The sequence below is a fragment of the Acanthochromis polyacanthus genome, chromosome 7 (genome assembly GCF_021347895.1).
Source record: "Acanthochromis polyacanthus isolate Apoly-LR-REF ecotype Palm Island chromosome 7, KAUST_Apoly_ChrSc, whole genome shotgun sequence".
NCBI lineage: Eukaryota > Metazoa > Chordata > Actinopteri > Pomacentridae > Acanthochromis > Acanthochromis polyacanthus.
In genome coordinates, this window is record NC_067119.1 from 3,895,640 (window position 1) to 3,913,281 (window position 17,642).

General features: G+C 38.6%; 2 protein-coding genes and 1 long non-coding RNA gene across 3 annotated transcripts in view; 2 read left to right on the forward strand and 1 right to left on the reverse strand.

Annotated features, from left to right (window-relative positions):
- Window positions 1-227: 227 nt before the first annotated feature.
- slc25a25a (solute carrier family 25 member 25a) lies at window positions 228-10,285 on the reverse strand. The gene is made up of 10 exons (XM_022210238.2): window positions 10,038-10,285; window positions 7,266-7,392; window positions 7,066-7,153; window positions 6,859-6,970; window positions 4,449-4,607; window positions 3,427-3,579; window positions 3,234-3,341; window positions 2,983-3,150; window positions 2,159-2,309; window positions 228-1,192 (listed from the first exon to the last, which is right to left on the reverse strand). Exons 1-10 carry the CDS (start codon window positions 10,197-10,199, stop codon window positions 1,005-1,007), a joined length of 1,416 nt encoding a protein of 471 aa, XP_022065930.2. The 5' UTR covers window positions 10,200-10,285; the 3' UTR covers window positions 228-1,004.
- Window positions 10,286-12,245: 1,960 nt separating this feature from the next.
- Window positions 12,246-17,221, forward strand: LOC127534680 (uncharacterized). Its single transcript, XR_007942938.1, has 2 exons — window positions 12,246-15,676; window positions 15,966-17,221. It is a non-coding gene; the product is annotated as an uncharacterized LOC127534680 (long non-coding RNA).
- Window positions 17,222-17,374: 153 nt separating this feature from the next.
- Window positions 17,375-17,642, forward strand: part of LOC110962313 (protein FAM102A-like) — a 47,041-nt gene continuing 46,773 nt past the window's right edge. The window contains exon 1 of the mRNA XM_022210239.2: window positions 17,375-17,556. The gene's annotated coding sequence lies outside the window, so the exon portion shown is untranslated. The remainder of the gene's footprint in view (window positions 17,557-17,642) is intronic.

The window sequence follows — 17,642 nt, forward strand, 5'->3', positions numbered from 1 at the left end:
AATAGAACATTTTCCTCACAACAACATGCCAAAGATTCATTTTTAGACAGTTTTTTTTTCAGATTAATGCAATAAAAGGAAATATCCGAAACCCCTTTTATTTAAAAAAATAAATAAAACTTTGACTTCCATAGGGCCATAAAATTCTGCTGAAAAAGTCCATTAATTATACAATGAGACGTGTCTGTGGACGCAGTTTGAATCTTTTGAAAGAAAACCAGAACTCGTCTTGTACAAGAGCTTTGCATTTATTTGCATGAAAATGGTCCATTAAAACATTACTAAAAGTCTTTAGAAAACAATTTCACCCTGCGCTGACACGTTCCTCGTAGCTTTGATTAAAGTGCATCATGTCTCCTCCTGAGAAGTCCTTTGCTTTCCAACACTTCAGTGAATTAAACTAGAATCTCTCCCTTAAACCTGAGGTGAACATTTAGAAAAAAAAAAAAAAAACACGTCCACAACAGCAGACGTTTAGTGTCTCGTACATCTTAAGGCCGTTTTCTGGCGTCCATCCATTCCCATCCTCAATTTCTTTTTGGCTCTTTCACACATGAATCAAGTCTTCTCTCAAAGAAACAATAAATAAATACAGGAGGGGTGGGAATAAATACTCATTCATTCAGGATGGAGAGGCTGTGCAGAGAAATCAAACTCAAGTGTGAAAACCCTCATGTGTGAAAACAATCACTTCAAGGCAGAAGCTTATTCTCATTATTATTAATGCTAAATCTGCCCGGTTACTCTTCTCTCAGCAGCTAAACAAAACCACGATAACGGCAGAAAAACAGAACATTTGGTCCATGTTTACATTCCTCGGCTCCCACTAAAAACATAAATAGCAGCGATGGTGAGCTCACAGAGTCCACTACTTCCTCCTCTTCGGCCTTCCTCGTCTCGTCGGCTGGCATTCACAGAATGAGGCGGCTCCTGAACCTCCGGAGGGTCCCGGGATTCCTAGCGGAGCCCTGACGGGTGGAGGGGGGTTTAACCGTTGGAGGCTTTCAGCGTGACGTCACCCCCAGCTGGGTCTTCAGGTGCTCGTACACCACGTAGCTGATGCTGACGGCCGGGATCACCTTCAGGAAGTTTGGAGCGAGGCCCCGGTAGAGTCCTGTAGGGCCCTCAGTCTGGAGGATCTGCCTGAACAAACCGCTCATGGACACCTGCTGCTGGGAACCCTCCGTCGCTGCTGCAGAGACGACGAGAAAAAACAGAAATTAGACTCGGACGTTGAAGGAAATGTCAGAGTCACCAAGTTCTCTGCAAATGTGTTGATGCCGATGAATAATTTGTGTCGTTTTTCAACAAAAACGACAAATATTAGCTGGTCTGAGCCTTTCATAGGACATTGAAAATCTAAAAAAAAAATAAATCACATCAGCCTCAACTTAAACATCTGGATTTGAAGAGTTTCCAGACAAATAACATCTTTTTTTAAATCTTGTTTTAGATTCTTTAAAGCCACAAAAATTATCAAAAATAACACAATCATAAATATTAGCTAGTTTGAGGTTTTCATGACATCAAAAATCTAAAAAAAAAAATAAAAAAAATAAAAAAAATCAATTAGTCAAAAAAAAAGTCACATTAAAGATAAATTAAAATTTGAAGATTTTCTATACAAAAAAAATAATTCTAATCTTGTTTTGGACTCTTTAAAGCTATAAAAATGCTCAAAAACAAACAAAAGCATAAATACTGGCTAATTTGAGGCTTTAACGAGTCCAAAAACCAAATAAATAATCAGAATAAATCTATAAAGACATCCTTAGCGACATTTTATTTTAGAATCTGAAGGTTTTCCAGACAATCAAACTTCACTTTTGCTCATTAGAGCTGCAGCTAATGATTGTTTTCTAGATTAACTGACAGGCAGTTCAGTCCTTAAAGTGTCAGCAAATGGTGAGAACTATAAATCTGTTTTCTTGAGCCTAAGATTGTGCTGGAACAGCAACAATTAAAACTTAAGAAACTTCAATGAGACTTTTTCCCCTCTATAAAAAAAAAAAAAAACACAAAACAATTCAAGAAGATCAATAATTGTGGCTCTATTTGATATTTGTTGAATATTTCAGGTCCATGAAGTGATTTTTAATGCGCTGTTTGTGAGATAAGTATTAAGTCATCAAACATCTATCCAGAGTGGGTTCCTCACCTTGCGCCTGCATGCGGGTCCGGACCAGAGCCAGCGGGTAACTGGCCAGCTGACCACAGGTGCTGGAGACGGTTCCACAGGCCAGCAGGACGAAGACGCCGGGGTCGGAGCTGTTGGTGCCGTACTGCTGCAGGTAGGAGTTCTTCAGAGTCTGGGCACAAAAAAACACAACGACAGGTCAGAAAAACACCACACACCTCTGATTTTAAAGTCATTTAACCCTCCTGTTGTCCTCAATTACAGGCACCAGAAAATATTATTTCCTTGTCTGAAAAAAAAGCCAAAAATTCAGCAAAAAAAATCTCAAAATTTCTGAAAATTTGCAAAAGCTTGAGGAAGAAAATTCCAATAATTCCTTAAAAGTTATATTAAAAAAAGAAAAAAAAAAAACAAATTTAGCAAGAAAATTCTTGTAAATATTTTTCAAAAAAAAAGAAGAAAAATCTCCCCCAAAAAAAAAAAATCCTAAAAATATCTAGACTGATTCCATACATGTCAGTAAAACTTCTAATTTTCTTTAAGAACATTCAGAAAAAAAACAACCAAAATCCAGTGAATTTGGCTGATTTTTTCTGAACGTTCTTAGAGAAACATTTTTAACATTTTTTTTCCTCCAAAAAAATATTCAAAGAAGTTTCACTGTGAAAATATTTTTTTTCCATATTTTTAAACGGGTCGATTTTGACCCACAGGACAACACGAGGGTTAAACAAAACATTTCCAAAAACGTGCGACACCATCTGTCTTATTCAAGTAACGGTGATGTGCTTGTTTAAAAAAGGACAAGGAGGAGTTTTTTTTGTTTGTGTGGTTGTTCTGCTCACCTCGTACACGGCCAGGTCGATGCCGGCGTAGGGGATGATCCCCAGCATGTTTGGGACGTAACCTTTATAAAACGCTCCCAGCCCTTCTCTCCTGAAGATCTGCTTGGCGCAGTCCGAGATGCCGGCGTACTGACCGGTCCTCCTCAGAGCCAGACGGGTTTTCAGCACCTGGTCGGGTAAAGATAACGAGTTAAAAACAGGATTCTTAACGCCGTCTGACGAGGAGCTGATCTAATTAAAGAGATAATCACCTCCATGGGGTAGATGGAGCTCTGGGCGATCACTCCGGCCAAAGATCCAGCCACGAATCGCTCCAAGATGCTCAGAGTTTCCTTATCGCTGCCGATTAGACGCTTAATCTGGAGGATGAAGGAGAATTAAGTCAGCACTGAAAGAACGAATGAAATCGAGGCGACCTGTTCATTTGGACGCTCTGAGTCCTACCTGCTCGTACGCCATGAACTTGAGGGCCGACTCGGGGGCGATTTTGATGATGTTGATGCCGTTTCCTCTCCACAGCGACCTCATGCCGCCTTCTTTGATCATCTGCATCATCCCGGTCATGATGCACATGTTGTTGGTTCTGGAGCCGTAAACCTGAGAAAGAAAAGACACAAAAACATTACATGACGGCAACGTGGAGACTTCAACCACCATTTGAAGGTTAGAAAGGTCGTTAGTGTTGAAAGAAAAGCAGTTTTTCATTGCAGACAACATTAAATGAATGACAAATCCAGTCCAGACATTGTTAATGTGGTAAATGACTATTCTAGCTGGAAATGTTTAATGGAATATCTCCATAGGGGTACAGAGGAACATTTCCAGCAACCACCACTCCTGTGTTCTAATGCTACATTGATGATTAGAAAACCCTTGTGCAGTTATGTTGAATAAAAGTGGAAAACTGGGTGACCCCAAACTGGGATATTTCTGGGCACTATACCCCATCCAACTGGGTCAGGCTTGTTTAATTAATTGGTAGGAAAATAAGCGTAAATTCTAATCGATGGGGCTCAAAGTCGATGACGACTGACGCACATCGGGGCCGTTGACACAGATCTGATGGTGGACACAGGTAGACCTTCATCCCGCTGACGAACGCCAGGCGGCGAGGGTGTGAGGGCCGACCGAGAGCCGTGATTGGTCGACCATCAGAACGGTTGCTGGACTCTGGCCTCTAGCTCTGACACACCGGCTTTTAAACGTTAACTTGTTTTTACGACTCTTGAGCAACAGTCTCCTCTCTTGTGCCACCCGCCGTTACAAAAAAACCTCCATCTTGCTCCGATTTTACCCCTCAGTGTCCAAGCAGAGCACCTGACTGAGCAGATAAGAGTTTCCACAACACATGCTCCAGTTCCCAAACTTCCTAACCCCAAAAAAACAGCCTGAAAATGCTAATTCTTTCTATAATTTCCACCCCGGCTGAGCAGCAGAGGTTTTGTCGAGAGTCGGTTTGGTTTTACCTGCATCATGACTTTGAGCCGGTCCAGCGGGGCGGTGCAGGTTCTGGAAACGGCTCCAGCTCCTCCACCGGCGACCAGATGCCTCCACCACATGCCGGTCAGCTTCTCCTCCATGGTGAATTCATCCGGGACCATCAGGTTCTCACCCACATCGAATATCTGCCACACAGAGAAGCCATTAGACACAAAAATCTACTCAACTCACAGCCAGAAGTCACAGAAACAAACATTTATTTTACTACTCTCAACACAAAGTTGATTTTACCGCATTCATTTCAGTATTTGTACCCAAAAGTTGAATATTCCTGCTCTGATTTTAATAACAGTAAAAAAAAAAAAAAAAAAAAAAAGTCAAATTGATACTATTAATGAGGTGGAAAACTAAGGATTGGATGATTTTACTCGATTTCTTTCAGTCTAATTGAGAGAAAACATAAAAAAAACAACACATTTTCTGCATTTATGTTGCTACTTTTTACCAAGTTGCTTCTGTAGTTTTAAATAAAATCCATATTTTTAAGAGTCGCTTCCTTAAAATGAGTTCTTTCCTCATGGTCTGAATCAAAAATCTCCACTTGAGCAGCATTTACAAACTGCCTAGTTTGATTCTTGCCTATTTTTGGAGGCTTTTTCCAGAGGTGCTCGTTAATATTTTAATCATTTATAGAATGCTTTAGTCCTAAAAATGTGCTAAAGATTGATTTTTTTTTTACTGGTGGTTGAGTTTTTCAGATTAATACAGTAATAAAGAGGAAATATCCAGAATCCCACTTTCACTGTATATTAGCTAGTTTGAGGTTTTCATGCGACATCTAAAATAATAATCTGATTAGTCATAAATAAATTCCAGCTGTAGTCACAACTTAAATCAGGGTTTGGTAAGTTTCCAGACAAAAAAAAAAAAAAAAAACTACTTCTGCACTTATACTCTTTAAAAATCCATATTTTTAAAGTTAATTTCCTCAAAATGACTTTTTTCTTCATGGAGACAGGGCTTCATACACGATAGTTTAATTATTTTTTTGAAATTTCTGAACTGTTTGCTTTTTAGCATCAATAAAGGGCATGTTATTTATCGTTTTGTTTATACGTCTTCATCTGTTCTCTAGGACTTCTATTCTTAACCAAACATCCAGCTGGACGTCACACGTGGACTCTTCTGGACATCCGTCTTGTGTGACGGCGGGCTGAGCTTAAAGCAGAAAGCTCGAGCTGGGCGACGGTCAGCAGACACCGGCTCTGCTTTCAGTCTAGGTCAAGATTTAATCGATTACTGCGGGATAATCACTTCCGATTAAATGTCAATGATGTGCGTTCAGTCCAAGTTGCAGCAGCTGACTTAAAGATTTCTAAATGTTTGCCTTCTTGACCCATCGTTGCACAACTCTGAGTGGATAAAACGGTTCATTTATTGCCCCGTTCTGACTGCAGGGCGTCCTCATGATACGTACTCGGCAGGCTGCACCCTGGACATCGACCCCGTTGCTGCAGAGCTGACTTTTTGAAACGAGCCAACAGTTCAGGTTTCATCATTCATCTGCTCTGAGTATTTGCTTGGGCCTTCAGGGAAGCAGCAACTTCAGCCCTAATCTTGACCCCGTTCCACCCGCTCAGGAAATGATTTGTAAGATAAAACTCATCCTGTGGGAGCTGCACTACATTCCACTAACGTCCACCTGCTGCGGCTGGCTGGCTGACTGACTGCTGCTCTCTTTTACATAACAACCTGTGAATCCCTTCGGTTTAATCCTGCCATGAATGGACCCAGTTCCTTTCATGGCCTAATAGGGCTTAATTCCTGACGCACGACTTCAAATTGACCCGTTTATTCCAGGCGGCGGCAGCGAGGCGCAGTAACACCCCGAGCGATACCGTTATCAGAAGTACCGGGACAGTTATCACACCTGAAATAGGGCATTAAAAAAAGTTACACAAGACTGTTTTTTTCCGCCTCATCTCTTTGCTGACAGTAAAAGAGCACCTCTGTTTGAGCCACATGACTTCCCTTTTAGGCACAATTTGTGGTTTGAATGCAGACCAAAAGAACTAACCAGTCATTTTAGAGCAACTTCAACTCATTTTAGAGCAACTTCAACTCATGTACACCATCGTTCAAAAGGTTGGGGTCACTTAGAAACGTCCTTATTTTTGAAAGAAAAGCATTTATTTTTCAATGAAGATAGCATTAAATGAGTGATAAATCCAGTGTAGACATTGCTAATGTGGTAAACGACCATTCTAGCTGGAAACGGCATTAAAAAAGTTAGATAAGAGTGGGTTTTTTTTTCCCCTTGTATCTTCCCTCATCTCCTTGCTTGGGCTCTGACAGTAAAAGAGCACCTCCGTTTGAGCCACATGACTTCCCTTTTAGGCACAATTTGTGGTTTGAGTGCAGAACAAAAGAACCAACCGTGGAGTGTTTCCAGTACAGGATGATCTCAGGAATGTTCTCGGTCTTTTCCACCATGGGGTAGTCGCTCCAGTCTTTGTTGCTGATCGTTATCATTCCATTCTTATCCATGCTTTAAAGAGAAGAAAAAAAAAAGAGATATTTAATCCAATAAAAATAATAAAAACATCCAAGACTCCAGTTGATTAAACGGATGAATTAAATTACCTCTTAAGGGCTTTTTCGGCGTGCTGCTGGGAGATGTGCACGCCGAGGTCACGAAGGGATTGGAGGAACTCTCTGGGATCGACGCGTCCTTAAAAGGAAACAAAAACACATTTCTTTGAGGACTTATCTCACACTGCAGCTGCACCGATGACACACATTGAAACTGAAGCAAAAAAAACCACAAGGTCGCGGTTTCATACCGGCATTCTTCTTGTCGAGACTCTTCACCACTAGTTTCAGGTCTTTCTCGTAGTCTTGCAGATAGTGAACAAACTCTTCGAAGTCCAGCTGGTCGTCGGAGTCGTTTTCTTCCCTTTTTAAGGTTTTCTGCGAGGAATGAAAAGCAGCCAGTCAGACAGGATGTTCAGCGTTTCACATCAGATAAGAAGCAGAGGAGATTAGGGAGTTAGAAGTACATTTTATCAAGGATGAACCAGTGACTTGGTAGTTTCAGTCTGAAAAAAATCTGTTTGAGGAAATATGAAATGGTGAAAGTTTAAAAATGAGCAAAGAAAACATTAACGAAATTCATTTCACCATGGGGCAAGGACATGGAAAGATAAAATGTAAAGAAATAAAATCCGTAACTAGCATTAATAATAAGTGGAAAATAGCTCTGTTTTTGCATTGCCTATTTCCAAACCTACAAACAACTGCAAGCTGAAAATATGATGACATAAAGACTAAGGATTTTTGTTTTTAATGTTCAGTCAAAGTTTCATAAATGATAACATTCAAAATACTACCTAAGAATTTTAATTTTTAAAAATGGTTTGGTTCAGTTTTCATTGTCCTGTGTGGCAAATTAGGCCCACAATAATACACCTTTTTTTTCCTTCTTTGAATTATAATTTTCTTACTCTTTGACATTTTTTCTTTTTTCCTTTAATTATTATTAATTACAATTATTATTTTGTTTACTCTGAGTTTTTAAAATGTTCTTTCTTTGATTATTATTCTTAATTTTTTGTTCATTGTGAGGTTTTCTGCAAGGAATAAAAAGCAGCCAGTGGGACAAGATATTCAGTCTTTCATAAGATAAGAAGGCTGAGGAGATTTACAGTGATGAAGGTTTGTGGGGGACTTAGAACTTCACTTCACTGAGGCTAAATCAGTGACTTATTACAGTTTCAGTGTGAAAAATCAATCTGAGGTGTCGATAACATCCTGCTGTAACATGCAGAAGAGTCATCTGCACAGACACATCCAGTTGCTTATGAAACCAGTACACAAAGTTCAAAATGTACCCTACGCCTGTCAGGTGATTAGCCTAATAGGTTAGCTAAAGTCCAGTCCTGAATCTGATACTTGATATTTAAAGGTGGCCCCCGGCTCGTATTTAAAGACCCCAGAGGACACCACATCGTGACCCATTTGCTGAGCCTCTGCCAGGGTGGCTTTCTTGATTGACACAGGACGTCTTTTTCCCCGTACTGACCCGCCAAACATTTTCTAATCTGGTCTGGGCCTGAAACTCCTGAGCTAAAAGAAGACGGGGACACTGGCTGAATGCCATCCTACCAGTCAGTGCTGATACCCGACCTGCTGCCCACGGCAGAGGCATGTGACAGTCGCAGTGTAACACTACTCTGCAGAACATTTCTGCTCTCCCTGCAGCTCACATTAAACTATCTGCACATCAATGTGACTCGCAGTGTACAGGGGATGTCCAGCCACCACATTCAGGAATTTACACTCGGCTATTCCTGTCTGAAGGGACACTGAGGTCGGGCCTTGTGCTGCCCTTTCCCTAAAAGATTGAAGCAACATAAACAAAGATATAACCCAGTGCAGCGTCTCTTCTGACAGCAAATTAGGCACTTTCCAGAAAGCAAACTGAAGGCTTCACACCAACATGGACAAATCATTTTCATTGATTAATCTCCCACCGAGGGGCAGAAATGAATGAGACATGTCAGTAGCAGGTCATTGTCCATCTGATTACAGATGAGTCACAGTCCAGGCGCCGTAATCATCAAGAACAAAAGTTTAGCTTGTCATTTGTCAGGTTTCAGGAATGTGCATTCAATTGCAAATTAGAAGACAACACCTTTATTGTCCCTGTGTTGGGAGGAAGCAATGCAAAGAAGTACTGCATGCAAATGAAATACCACAAATATAACTCATAAATTGATTAAATGAAAAGATAAAAGTTTAAAGCTAACAAATAGTCACGGTGGCTGAATTGCACACAAGTTTGAAAGAAATTTGCATGCATGGAGGTAATTTACATGGCAAGTTATTCACTTTACTTCATTGAGTTTTTAGATTATGTGCCAATTCACTAAATAAGTCATCTCAGGGCACTTAAGAGTGACATGCATGTTTAAGTAGCCTTTTAGAGGACACAGTTATGGATTAAGACACAGTTTGAGGCCAAATTAATGAGCTATTAAGGAAAAATCTATTCAATTTTAAATGAGTTTAAAACACATTTTGTGCATCTGCAAGTAGGACTTAGGTGTGCAAATCCTGAATATGAATTCTGATTGAAGATATGGTTGCTTGTGCAGGAAAAAACCCGATGCAGCCACTAAAGTCCCCTTGGTGAACCCTGCATTCCTTCTTCGGGTGGGATTTCCATGCGAAATGAATGACAGCCGGCTGGGTTCATTCAAGTTCTTAAAAATCGTATTTTTAATTGCATTTTAAATAAGTGAATGACTGGTAAAAATTTCACAAAGCTACTGATGGTAAATCGACATTGTCTACACAGCTGTAGCAAAGAACAAATGCAGAAAAATATAAAAATGAAACTCTCGCCGCGACTTCTCTAGAAACCGCTCGGTTTTGCGGCCTACTCGTAAAGCTTTTACGAGCTAATGCTAATCCCTTTCCGGCGCCAGGAAATAAAGGATTTACTGACGCTCAAACTAATTGTATCTAAATAAGTAGGTGATTGTAGCCGCTAAGTAGGTTGTAGTGTGACACATAAAGCAAGAAACAGTTAAACTCCAGTGATTTTTACTCACCTTTCTCCATCTTTGGTAGCTTGAAAACTCCTGGGACGGCAGGAACACGCTCAGTTTGTTGAAGAGCGAGTTGAGCTCCGACGGCAGGCCGTTGGATTCGAAATATTCCACTTCGACCGGGTCCGAGTTAGACACGGGGACGTAAAGGCACAGACCAAGCATGGTGAATTAAAAAAAGAAACTAGAATAAATAAATAAATAACACACGGCGGTGTCTCCACTTCACGGGATGATACTGAAATGCCGGTAAGGAAACGCCGGCCGGCTTCTAAAGAATGTGAGGAGGCTCCGCCCCTTCCAAGAATAGTCCACGTCATTGACTGCACAGTGCGTCCCGCCGAGAGCGGAGACGTCATTTTACTACTGACCAATCGCAGAAGCTACCCATTGATGGGCTCGGCTCTGTCCCGCCTACGTCTTGCAGGACGTAGAGGAAAACTGACGTAGAGGAAAACTGACCAATCCTGTCCCGTCTTTTATCTGGCATGGGAGAGAATGAACCAATCGTGTGTAGGCTTTAATTCAAAATGGGATAAAGGCGGACACGGTGGTAGCTTGGCGGCACATGTGCAAAGGTCTCTTTAAAAGACTCTGAAACACCCACCAAATAAAAATTTTAAAAAAAGATGTTCTTCAAGAATCATAGTTTTAAGTTTAGAATATGTGCCACCTAATTTATTAACAAAATTAATTTAAACACTGTAAACACAATTGGAAGTGCCCTAACAACAATAATAATTTAATAATGGCTGATTTGATTTTAGTCAAATATAAAACAGTTTAAATTAGCAAAGAAGAAAATTAAAGAAATTCAGGTCACTCGTTTGTTTTTACTTCAGTAACTTTCCCTCCAAGTGTGGCTGCATTTAAATATGAAGCTAAATTTCCCAGCAAAATAAAATATTAGAAAAACATACGAAAGAAATCCTAATAAAAAGTGTTGCAGGAGTTTGTTTTTCCGCTGTCTGACCCTCACATTGATCTGCAGGCCTCTGACTGTTCAATCACTGGATTCCACTGTACTTAAAGACATGATGTCTGCCTCCAGCAGCAGGAATCAATGGATCAATCTAATAATAATAATAATAATAAAGTCATATTTAACTGCAGAATCTGTGCTTTTATTTAAAAGTGCTCAATGCTGGTGATACTTGCTTGGTTTTAATTAAGCAGGACTTTAAATGCAGGACTCTTTGTGGTCATTTTGTGTCACATTTTGATCATTTTCTGTCTATTTGTGTTTGTTTTTTGTCCTTGTCTTTCGTATTTCGTGTCTTATTTTAATCTTTCAGCATCTCTCCTGCCTCTCTGTCCTCATTTTGTGCTTTATGTTGTTAAATTTATCAAAAATTTTGCTCATCTTGTGTTTTATTTTTATCCTTTTGCATCTCTTTGTGGTTGTTTACAGCCTTTCTGCATCTCCTGGTCATTTTCTGTCACATTTGGTCATTTTCCCTCCTTTTATAGCGTTTCTGTGTCCCTTTTGCATGTCTCTGGGGTCATTTTGAATCACACTTTGGCCATTTTCTGTCTCTTTGCAGTCAATTTGAGGCTTATTTTAGTCGTTTTGACTCTCTTTGCATCATTGTTTGGCCATTTTCTACCATATTTTAGTCATTTTGCATCTATTTTTTTTGTCTTTTTTGTGTCTATTTGAGGTCATTTTTTCACATTTTGTGTGTCATTTTTGTTGTTTTGGTTCACTTTGTGCTAGTTTTGTGTTGCTTTGCATCTATTTTGGTCATTTTCTGTGTTTTTGCAATAATTTTTTTGCATTTTTTGGTCATTTTGCCTCTTTCTGCATCACTGTTTGGTCGTTTTCTACCATATTTTGGCCATTTTGCCTCTTGCTCAGAGCCTTTCTGCATCTCCTGGTTATTTTGTGCCATTTTGCATATTTTTGTAGCCTTTTCTGTGTCATTTTCAATCACATTTTGGTAATTTTCTATCTATTTGTGTTCGTTTTTTTGCTCCTTTTTGGTAATTTCGTGTCTTATTTTAATCTTTTAGCATCTCGTTTGTCTCTTTGTGTTCATTTTGTGCTTCATATTTTTAAACTTTGGCCATTTTATGTCTTATTTTGCTCCTTTTCCATCTCTTTGTGGTTTTTTATGGTCACATTTTGCAGGTCTTAGAAGCTGCACTGTGTCTTCTGCATCTTAACTGTGTAGTTTTATTGAAGCAGGACTTTAAATGCAGGACGTTTCCTCGTGATGCGGGTTTTCTGTTGCGTTGTCGTCTCTGAGTTACATCATGCAGTCTGGCGTCTGGTTTGATCTGAAGAAGATGCAGAAAATAAACCGACAAGGACCAACGCCAGGAGACGGAAAAAGGCTTTGAAGGAAGAACGCCAAGAGCTTAACACACACACACACACACACACACACACACACACACACACACACACACACACACACACCCTGAAAGTGGATTTATGGCCAAAAATACGAGGACAGACGTCATTTATTGAGCATTCTGCAGATGTTTTGCATCATTTTGCATCATTTTGTGCATCATGTTGTTGATTTTGTGTCACTTTCTGGGTGTTTGTGGTTGTTTTTGTGACACTTTGCATCTATTTTTAGCTGTTCTCTGTGTGTTAAAGGTCGTACTGTGTCGCAGTTGATTCACCTTACGCCTTGCTTTGGTAATTTTACGGCTTTTTATGGCCCTTCTCTGTCTCTGTGATCATTTTCGTCTCACATTTGCATCATTTTCTATCTAATTTTGTCATTTTATGTCACATTTTCACAATTTTTTTGACTGTTTTTAATCTCTTTGTCGATACTCGAGACATTTTGAGTCTATTTGTTGCAGTTTTTCTGTGCCTTGGTCATCATTTTATGTCTTATTTTGGTCATTTTGTACCTGGTCATGGTTGTTTTGTATCCATTTTGCATTTCTTTTTAGGCATTCTGCCTCTATTCATTTTTTAAGCTTCTTTTTCATTGTTTATTGTCCCATTTTTAAAATTTTGCGTCTCTTTGTGGTTGTTTTGTATCAGTTTGGCATCTCTTTTTATGTATTTAGTCTCTTGGTTATCATTTTATGTCTTATTTTGGTCATTTTGCATCTTCCTGGTAGTTTTTTGTCATTTTTTCTTATTGCATCTATTTGTGATCATTTTGTGTCCCATAATGTTGTTTTTGCATCTCTTTTTAAGTGTTCGGTCTCTTGGCTATCATTTTATGTGTCATTTTGTCCATTTTTCACTTCTGTTTTATTGCTTTTTGCCACATTTTTAATATTTTACATCTTGTTGTGGTCATTTTTTGTCTCTTTGGTTGCTTTGCGTTATTTTTGCATCTCTTTTCGTGTGTTCAGTCTCTTGTTTATCATTTTGTGTCTTATTTTGCTCTTTTTGCATGCGTTTTTTTGTGTCCATTTTGCTCATTTTGTGTCCCTTTTGTATATTTTTACATCTCTTTTTAGGTATTGTGTCTCTCTGTAGTCATTTTCTGTCTTATTTTGCTCATTTTGCATGTTTTTGTCACTGTTTTGTGTCCTTTTGTGTCTTTGTGGTAGTTTTTTGTAACACAACTTTTCTTATTGCGTTTATTTTTCATCATTGTGTGGCTCATTGTGTTCCTTTCGCATTTTTTTGTGGGTGTTTATTGTCATACTTTTTAATATTTTCATCTCTTTGTGGTCGTTTTGTGTTTCTTTTTGCTTGTGTTGCATCCTGTCGTGGTTGCTTTGTGGTATTTTGCATGTCTCTGTAGGTGTTCACTCTCTTGTTCATCATTTTGCTTTTCTTTTTGGTGGTTTATTGTCACATTTTGGATGTTTTGCATCTCTTTGTGGTTGCTTTGTGTTATTTTGCATGTCTTTTTTTTAACATTCTGTCTCATTTTATTCATTTTTTTTGTAGTTGTTTACTGCCACATTTTGGACTTTTTGCAAGAAGCGAGCGTTGTTGCTGTGAGGTTGAAGGTTTCCAAGGTAGAAATCATTAACTGAGGAATTGAGAGCAGCTTCAATAACAAAAATAGGTTTTATAATCCTCTGCAGCTAAAGTTCAGCACAGACATGCTGCTGCCGCTGTTGTTGCTCGATCTCTGTGCGTCACTTTGACCGTTGCCGTGGCGACAGACCGGACCCAGCAGCATCAGACAAACAGTCCAGACCAGACTGAACCAGGTGAGAGGTGAGGGGGCGGGGCCTCACAGTGACATCATTTTACAGGTGACTTTTGGTGACTTTTTATGGATGTTTTTAATCACAACACGTTCACCTTTGTTATCTAATCCTGACATTTATCAACGGGAAACACGGTGACCTTTATCAGCCATGAAGGATTTACAGACATGAGAAGAAAAATATACAACTTGATCATACGCTTCTGTAGGATTACAATAAACCGCTCCCAGATAGCTGGTTTAAAAGGGTTTTAATATGAGGTTTACTGTTTTATACGAGACTTTTAACCAATACACTGTAGTTATGCTATAATCTCTGTTACAATTAACACATATTTGGTTCATTCAGTGTCTTATTTTGGTCATTTTGCATCCATTTGAGGTAGTTTTGTGTCTTATTTGAGCCATTTTGCATCCCTTTGAGGAAATTTTGTGTCTTATTTTGGTCATTTTCCACCAATTTCAGGTAGCTTTGTGTCTTTTTTCTGTTATTTTGCATCCCTTTGAGGTAATTTTGTGTCTTATTTTGGTCATTTTCCACCAATTTCAGGTAGCTTTGTGTCTTTTTTCTGTTATTTTGCATCCCTTTGAGGTAATTTTGTGTCCTACTTTGGTCATTTTGCATCCCTTTGACGTAGTGGTGTGTCAGATTTGGTTTATCTGGTCTCTTAAATTTTTTATTTTGTATCCCTGGAGTTGATTTGTGTCACATTTATTTGATTTAGTCTTGTTTTGATCATTTTGCACCCATTTGTGGTAGTTTTGTGTCTTATTTGAGCCATTTTGCATCCCTTTGAGGACATTTTGTGTCAGATTTAATTAATTTTGCATGTTATTTTTGCATCTCTTTGACATAGTTTTGTGTCAGATTTGGTAAATCTAGTGTCTTAAAATTCCCCTCTGGGATTAATAAAGTGATTGCCTTGTGTTGTATTAAATTGTTCATTTTTCATTCCTTGAGTTGGTTTGTGTCAGATTTGGTTAATTTAGTGTCTTATTTTGCATCTATTTGAGGTAGTTCTGTGTCATATTTGGATAATTCTGCATCTTATTATGGTGATTTTGCATTATTTTAGGTAGTTATTGTGTCCCATTTGCATCTATTTTAACCCTTTAGTGTCCTTTCTTGGTATGTCGGTCATTTATTGCTTTGGTGTTCAGTCTTTTTGTGGATATTTTAGGTTCTTGTGTTCATTTGTGCTCAGATTTTTTACACTGAGCATCCAGATGTAGCAGTTAAAGCTGTCAAGTTGCATTAGAAATAAGATAAATACTCAAAAAGAAGCTGAGCTGAAGCTTTGACCATATGTTTGCTGAAACTCTACAGTGTAAAATGACAAACTAAATGTCTGTCCCAACAGGTGCTGCTTTAGAGCTGGAACAGAGAAATGTTAGACAGCAGAAACAGATCTGTTCTTTCCTTCAGTGCTGTGCTGCTCTCTGCTGGATCAACTTAGAGCGAATTTACTGATTTGTTCTGGTTGAATTTAACTCTTAAAGGTAATTCAGGCAATCCACCCCTTAAATAAAAACTAGAATTTTTAGATTTAGATCAAACCTTTAAATTTCACACCTCATTTTGACATAATATCTGTATTTACATTAAAGTACTATTGTATTTAACTTAAACTCAAATTTGTTGCTTTTGTTCTCAGAAGTTAAATATTGTTTGTTCACACAGAAAGCTGTCGTTCAAAAATATTAATTTAAAAAAACATAGTTTAATGCTGATTTTCTTTCAGTTTTGTTGAACAAATCACTTTATTTCTTTCTCTCTGCTTTTTTTCAGACTGGAAATCAGCCAACTTCTGGAGTTTATGAGGCGTTTAAGTGCTTTGTTTGTGTCCCTGAAGGCAGCATCAGAGCAGAAAGTCTCCACTTGGTGGCGCTGTTTGAGTCAGCCGCTCTGAATGGAGAGTCAAGTTCACCAGAATGAACCAGTGAGAAACCGGAAGTGAGGTGTTTAACTTTAAAATATATTTTACTGAAGGCGTCTACAAACAAATGTTTAATTTAGGAGGAAGAGTTCAGTCTGTAAACAGATTTTTAAAGTAGAACTATGTGGACAGACGTGATGCACTAAGTATTTTAGACATGTTTGCATCATTTTACATCTCTGTGGTAATTTTGTGCCTCTTATTGTTGATTTTGTGTGTCTGTTGATTTTTTTTTTGACATTTTGGTCATTTTGTGCCTATTTTTAGGCTTTCTATGTCCCTTAAACATATTTTTCTGTCACATTTAAGTCATCCTTTGCCTTATTTTGGTCATTTTACTTGTTTTTAAAGCCTTTCTGTGTGACTTTGTGTTCATTTTGTGCCTCAAATTGTTAATTTTGTGTCTCTTTGTGGGTTTTCCTGGTTATTTTTGTGATGTTTTGATCATTTTGCATTTAGTTTTTGCCTTAAAGGTCATTTTGTGTCATCTTTCAGCAATTTACTGCCTTATTTTGATCATTTACACGTTTTTAAGACTTTCTTTGTCTCTCCATGGTCATTTTGTGTCGCATTTCCATTCTTTTTTTGGTCATTTTGCATCTCTTTGTAGATGTTCTATCTCTTAAGGTCCATTTTTGCATCTATTTGTGGTCATTTTGTGCATCATGTTGTTAATTTTGTGCCTCTGTGGGTGTTTCTGGTTATTTTTGTGACATTTTGCATCTATTTCTAGCCTTTCTATGTTCCTTAAAGGTCATTTTGTGTTACATTCGAGTCATTGAGTGCCTTTTTTAGTAATTTTACATCATTTTAAAGCATTTATGTGTCTCTTTGTAGTCAGTTTGTGCCTCATGTTGTCAATTTGTGCCTCTTTATGGGTGCTCCTTGTTGTGACATTTTGGTCGAGTATGTCATATTTTCAGAATTTTGCATGTTTCTTTAGCTTTTCTCTATGTCTTAAGGATCACTTTGTCCTACACTCGGGTCATTTTGTGCCTTATTCTGGTCTTTTTAAAATTTTAATGACATTTCTGTCTCTGTGGTCATTTTCTGTCACAGTCGAGTGATTTTGTGCATTATTTTGGGAAATTAACATAATTTCAAAAGCTTTCTGTGTCTCTTTGTGGTTATTTTGTATAAAATTTAGATTATTTTTATCTTATTTTGGTCATTTCACACCTCTTTGTAGATATTCCGTCTTTTTATGTCCATTTTGCATTTCTGTGCTCGACAGATATTAAGTAGCGTGTTTGAGTCGATTTCAGCTTTTATTCTGACACGAACCAACCGGAAGTACCATTACATCACAGCCAACTTGATGCCACCGTTAGCTGCAAAAGTTCCGAGGAGAGGAAAGAAAAACGGCTGGAAGCGTCTTTTTTCTGTCATTTTCTGTCCCGGAGCTGCGGACGGTGGGTCTCAGGAGCCCCGAAATGTCTCCCGGTGGGTTCCTCGTCACTTTTAAACCACAATCGGTCGCGTTTTCTCCGCATTTACCCGCATTTAACCCCAATACTCTGTGATTTTCT

Excerpts from the sequence above, each read along its gene's own strand:
- slc25a25a (XM_022210238.2), bottom strand. The coding sequence starts at position 10,199 with ATGCTTGGTCTGTGCCTTTACGTCCCCGTGTCTAACTCGGACCCGGTC. Across the intron at positions 6,971-7,065 it reads GCCGAAAAAGCCCTTAAGAG|CATGGATAAGAATGGAATGA; the intron begins GTAATTTAATTC and ends TTCTCTTTAAAG. Across the intron at positions 3,151-3,233 it reads GCTCCATCTACCCCATGGAG|GTGCTGAAAACCCGTCTGGC; the intron begins GTGATTATCTCT and ends TTACCCGACCAG.